The sequence below is a fragment of the Triticum urartu genome, chromosome 5A (assembly GCF_056163025.1).
Source record: "Triticum urartu cultivar PI428250 chromosome 5A, HENAU_Tu73, whole genome shotgun sequence".
Classification (NCBI taxonomy): domain Eukaryota; kingdom Viridiplantae; phylum Streptophyta; class Magnoliopsida; order Poales; family Poaceae; genus Triticum; species Triticum urartu.
In genome coordinates, this window is record NC_141877.1 from 681,238,935 (window position 1) to 681,245,136 (window position 6,202).

General features: G+C 41.7%; 1 protein-coding gene across 1 annotated transcript; it reads right to left on the bottom strand.

The window, feature by feature from the left end:
• Positions 1–485: 485 nt before the first annotated feature.
• LOC125511659 (60 kDa jasmonate-induced protein-like) lies at positions 486–1,818 on the bottom strand. The gene has a single exon (XM_048677083.2). The coding sequence runs from the start codon at positions 1,360–1,362 to the stop codon at positions 643–645; it is 720 nt and encodes a 239-aa protein (XP_048533040.1). The 5' UTR covers positions 1,363–1,818; the 3' UTR covers positions 486–642.
• Between the last annotated feature and the right edge of the window lie 4,384 nt (positions 1,819–6,202).

Genomic DNA, 6,202 nt, shown 5'->3' on the forward strand with positions numbered 1-6,202 from the left:
CCGTAGGCCATCGGCTTAGGCGACACGTAGATATGCCGACGTCTAGGCCGTAGGCATCGATTTGAATCTACGCCGACGGCTGGGCCATCGGCACATGTGGACACCTGGCAGCCTCTGGGTGCCCATGCCGACGGCTGGGCCATCGGCACATGTGGACACGTGGCAGCCTCTGGGTGCCGTCGGCATAGGCCTATCCCGACAGGAAACTGGCCTATGCCGACGGCCTAATAGTACGTCATTCTGGTAATGTAGTCAATTTTTTGCAAAAGTAAGTTTCTTACGAAGGAATAAATTAGTGGCATTGATAATACCCTCTTGATGTGATTTTCGTTGTATTCCTATCTCTATCAGAGTTTCAGCATGTCGCCCATAAATAGCGTCTACTTAAGCAGCATGATTAGTACGTAGGCGAGGCTGCTCAAGTAAATTGGACTGCAGAAGTTTTAGCATTTCTGAATAGATTTGAAAATATAAATTACTTGAGACATTGGGCTGAAAGCCTCAAACAACATACTTGTGTAAGCAAGCTGAAACCATGCATATTATCCCACCAGCTAATTAAGACGAACGTGAAGCAAACATCGACTCCAGAAGCTGCGATAGACGAGTTGCATGCATATGAGCACGAAGGTTCACTCTAGGTTAGATCGGCGAAGCGTGAGCCTCAATCACTTGCTCGAAGTCGACGCTCCGGAGCACCCCGACGACGGCGAGCGCCTCCTCCTTGCTGCGGATGTTGGCTTCCGTCTCCAGTATCTTGGTGAAGGGCCCGTCCCACTTGCCCGTAAGGTTGGAGCGGAGGATCTCATAGGACATGGTGTCCCAGTGCTCGATGTAGGGCAGGTGCTCGGGGGCGACGCGGGCACCGGTGTCCCATCCGTCGTTGAGGGTCTCTTTGATGGGCCTCACCCGCTGGGCCTCGCACATCACAACCTTCATCGCCGCCAGCGCCCGCTTGACCGGCTGCACGTCGGCCCCGGGGCGGTAGGCGGCGAGCACGCGGATGGCCTCCAGCATGGCCTCCCGCCCCAGCGGCACGCCCGGCAGGTTCGCAAGGCCGCCGATGAGGTCGCTGTAGCTGCTGCCGAATGGGAGCGTCGTGGACGTGGGGAAGAGATGCTCAAGGCCAGGAAAGGCGTGCCAATGGCCGCTGCCATCGGTGAAGCCGGCGAAGGAGAGGTCGTGTCTCTGCACGGCGATGGTGGTCTTGTCATCCGGGCCGCGGCCGATTAGCCGAATCCGGACGACGACGACGTTGCCCGCATCAACGGCTCCTGCGTGTCCATGCTCGCTGTTGCTGGTGGCGAGGACAAGTACGAGGAGGAACAGGATGACGAGTCGGTTGACGGTGGATCCGTCCATCTCTTCTCTTCAAGACTAGAACAGTGAACGATGAAGGATGAAGAATCAAGTACGCAGTAGCTAGTATATAGGGTGGCAAGCCAAGGGACACCAGCACACTGATCGCGTTGCCCAACGGTGCTGGCTAGTGCAATGCATGGAACCAGCGTGATTGTGAAGAGAAGAGTGTGAAATGACTCATGGGCGTCTTTTTTGACAGGCCGTGCTTGGCGCCCATGCATATGTGATGCCCGTTCAGCGTCCAACATCTACCTTCCACCTTTTTCTTCACAAAGATGTGATGTGTGAGTGAGTACCATGTGATTGCCTTTTTTACTTTCGTTCAGGAGAGCTTTTATATTACGGCCTGTCTAGAACTCAGTCAAGTCTCAGTCTAATGACGTCAGCATAGTTGTGGTGCTAGATGCTGCGAATGGCGATGAAAAATGTTGCAACAGTACTGCAAGCAACGACAACCTATACGACAACCGTTCCAAGTAAAATTGCTACAACCGTCAATGGAGGATGTTGTGACCGGTGAGATGACATGCTACAATCGACGAGGGACAACATGCTACAATCAGCATGACAGATGTTGCAAACTGACAGAAAAAAAGTTGCAAGCAATGGGACAAAATGCTGCAAGGTTGAATAGGACTTCGTTAAATTTCAGTCGACTGAGTTTTAGCAAGCCCATTTATATTATAACTAGCATGTTATGAACTACTATTTGAGTTAATTTGGCACTATTAGCATTGGCACGCAATGTAAACTATAAAAAGCAAATGTGTACAAAAAGTAATTCTTGAAAAAAATTATTGTATGGAATTTTTCCTGTAAGGTGTCTTAGGTTGGTTGTAAAAGCCTTGTTATTTAAGATGAAAGTCCAGTGGAATTGGTATCTACGGCCTCATGTAAAAGCTTTTTTACCATTTTTTTCCTTTCCTCCGCACCCCTCCCTTCTCTATCTCCTTGTCTACAAATATTTAAGGTTTCTTTATTGAAATCAGACCTATACATCAGTGGTTCGTATCAAAACTTCAGTCAACTCGTTATTTGTCATATTGTATGTTATTCTTTTAATTAGTGCGGTGCCATGTCTCTAGAAGCTTCAACGCATGACCATCTTACCCTAACAATGTAATACACAATCAATTGCACAACATAGTTGGTTGGTGGCAAAAAAAAATCCGGTTTTTAGCATGCATGAATGCAAAGATGTACAAACAACAATTCCAATTATTATGTTGGTGAACTCTGGGTCATTAGAGGAACAATGTATGACGGTGCACAAAGTTTCGTTGGTTTGTGCTCTTAAAATTTCCAACCGGGCGTCTCCATTTCCATTGATTACAAATCAACACAGGGGAAGGGAAAGAGAGAGCGAGTTGGGGCACTATCAGAAAACCCGCTAGTGGTGTTCGACATCAAAACACCCGTTACAGGGCAAGAACTTGATAAGACCCATAAATTCCCATACAACAAACAAAATACTAACTAGAGTTCAAAGATAAAAGGTTAAAAACCAAACCCTCTGGGCCGATATCTACAAATTTCCCAAAGGATCACCAAACGACTCTAGGACCAAGGTGAACATAACCAGACTATGCAAAAAAAAGTTTATGATGTCACAACGGTCGGTTCAACTGTCAGAGGAGCGTCTTCCACCCTAAACGTGTCTGGTACCTGGCCCGCACATATATGCCAGCTTTTCTCTTTCTATGTCATTTATACATTTTTGCAGGAACTATCTACGTCATTTATACGTTTGTGTATGCGTATATGTTGTAAGTTGCACTTGTCTTGATCCAACATGAAGTCCTACATGATTTTTATGCGGCGGTGTTTAAGGCCCTCCGCCCATTCTCGCATTTCTTGTGTGTGACCCCTCTACTCTGCCTAATGATCTCCCTATGTCTCCCATACGAGTATGACAACAAATTCATGGTACTTTTGTGAACTAAAATTCATCAATCATGGACCGTCTAAACTTCAGGCAACTGAAATTCTTAGTAGGGTCACTCAGTTTTTTTTTCTAGCGTTGTCGTTTCATGCTATATGAAATGCGGCGAAGGCAAGACCAGTGTTGTACATACTTAGAACAAGCGTAAGTTGTGCACCTTTAATAATACTTATGGTTTAATGATTAATTATAGAATGAATTCTATTTGAAGTCCCAAACACAAAATTATATAGTGTCACACCATTACAACATTAAACAGCTGGCGCTAACACAATTATAGGAGAAAATCTGAAGACCAGAAAATCGAGGAAGGAAGAAAAAAACAAGAAGAGGCATTACCACAGGCAAGAAAATAGGTGATTTTTTACGTGAGTTACTTTTTCCTTGCGAGTAAACAAATACATACAAACCATTAACTAGAAAATATAATAAGAAAGATTTATTTAAGATATAAATTCATCTAAGGAACAAATGATCAGGAAGTGGTGTAGATTGAAATAATAGCATAAAAAAGGAAATTATAAAATATATTTAAAAAAGAATGAATTGATGGCCCTTATATACCCTAAAAGAAGGAAGAAAACAAAAAATGTAAAACAAAAATGACAAAAGGAATTGACGCAAAATGCATTGAATTTGCACTAATTAACAATATAGAAGAACAATCATATAATATTAAGTTGCATATATATTCATCCATGTTAGAAATTGGTCATCTATTGACATATTGAAACTGAATTGCCGCTCATATCAATAATATCATCCCCATCATTTCTCTCCCTCTCTCACGTGTGTACAGACAATACGCAATGCACACTCATGCATTGCACACACGCCACATAACAGAGAGTTCCTACAGGACGCACGCCGGCGTCAAACATTGAGCCTTCTGGTTTTTTGGACGATTTTTATTTCGACTATTATATACATATGATTTTTCTTAATATGAACATTTTTGAATTTTCCAATCATTTCTTAATACTGTGCTATTTTTGTAATATACACTAAACAATTTTTAAACAAACATTGAACTTTTTTATATATGTTGAATATTTTTAAATATACAATAAAAAACTAAAATACACGGTGAACATTTTTGTAAAAAGACGATGAACACACTGAAAAAGAATTAATATATGTTGAACATTTTTCTAAACTATGGGGGATTTTTTGTAATATACAGCAAAAAGTTTCTTAATATACGATGAATATTTTCTTAATACACAAGGACGATTTCATATGCTACAAAAAAGAGAAAAAAATAGAAAACATATACATAGAAAAAACAGAAAAGCAAAACAATCGAAAAAAACAGAAACGAAAAACCTAATACAGAAAACCAAAAAGGAATTAGAGGGGCAAAGAAACGAAAAAGAAAGAAAGTGCTAACGTAAATCACTGTTCAAAAAATCTTCCTATTCAGCGATTTATCGCTACTCTTGGGGTGACCGATAAGATTATGCCTTATTTTCACGGTTTGTCATTTGGGCTGATTTATCACTCTAACAAGTGATTTAGCAAGAATCTACTGATAAATGGAGCCTATTCCTAGCACTATTGTTGCAACAACTATGTTTATTTGTGTTTTGTGGACCTTGTTATGCAATATGTACTGTTGTCCTATTTCATTTGATATTATATGAGGATTCAGAGGCTAGGAATCAAGGCAACACTTCGCTCACCTAGTTACCAGATCAAAAGCACAAAAAATGAAGAAAAAAACTAGGTGAGCGAAGCAAGGGGGGTAGGGGAGCGAACTCTGCTATGAGCACGCCAACTTACTTTCCGGCGTTGAAGGCACCTAAGAGCTCCCCGCATTACATGCTCTGGTTGACTAATCAGTTACTAGCAGGCAGAAGGCGCGGCGGCGCGATGCCTGTCGTGAAGTAGGTGTGCATGGTTGCGTTGTTTTTCATGGGAAAAAAGATGACAGTGGATAAGCGAGATGGCAGTTGGTAATGTGCAAGCCAATTGAACATAGATAAATACTGAAAGATACCAGAAAACAGTTCACCTATGGTTACAAACACTTAGCTATATATCATAAATGTTCAATTCAAAGGTGTTCCTAACAAAATACTCACAATATGAAAATTGTGTGGTACAAGCAAAATTTGTACAAAATGGAGCTTCCTTCGAACCAAAGGAAAATATCCCTAGTACACATTTTAAGGATAGTACCCCATCACGCAAAAGATAAAAATTTGTATTAGTGAACAAAGCAAGATGTGCCCATGGTAATCTCAACCAAATAAAATGACGGGCAAAGTCATGTTGCAAACAATCTGAATAGCTGATGCGCATATGAACTTTCTCTCCATATATCTGATACGGTATAACCAGTAAAGGATATGTTCTAAAAATATTATTTGAGTTTAATAGACACAAAAAAACAAAATGATTCGAGTGGATGGCTGAAGGGTCGTCACCTGAAACCAGGATATTAGTTGTGACTCCTCACTTCAGTTCAGTTGAATGTTCCTCCTTATATCTGCTTCAAATAAATCGCAAAAATAAGATGAGAAGACACAAGTTAGGTTCGAGTAAGTTCTTGTCGCTACCACATGAAGTATCATAGTTAATTACTAATATCCACTTAGTCTGAATCAACAGAAAAAAATTATATTACATAAAAAACTAAATAAAAATTGTCCCTAAATCACCTTCTTGGAAAATACTTCGGTCAGGAGAACAGCCTGGCAGCATGACGTCCAAAGAATACCTTCCAGTTCATAATGAAGATGTTTCACGTGGTCGGGGTAAACGGGCATGGTAGAAGGTAGTGGCAGCTAGGCGAAGTAAGGGCCCAAGCGAAGCGGATGCCAATAGTGGAACCATGAAAGGTGGAGAAGAGTACCGTGAAGCTAGAGCACAACATGGATGCGAGCTTGTCCACCG

Excerpts from the sequence above, each read along its gene's own strand:
- LOC125511659 (XM_048677083.2), bottom strand. The coding sequence starts at position 1,362 with ATGGACGGATCCACCGTCAACCGACTCGTCATCCTGTTCCTCCTCGTA.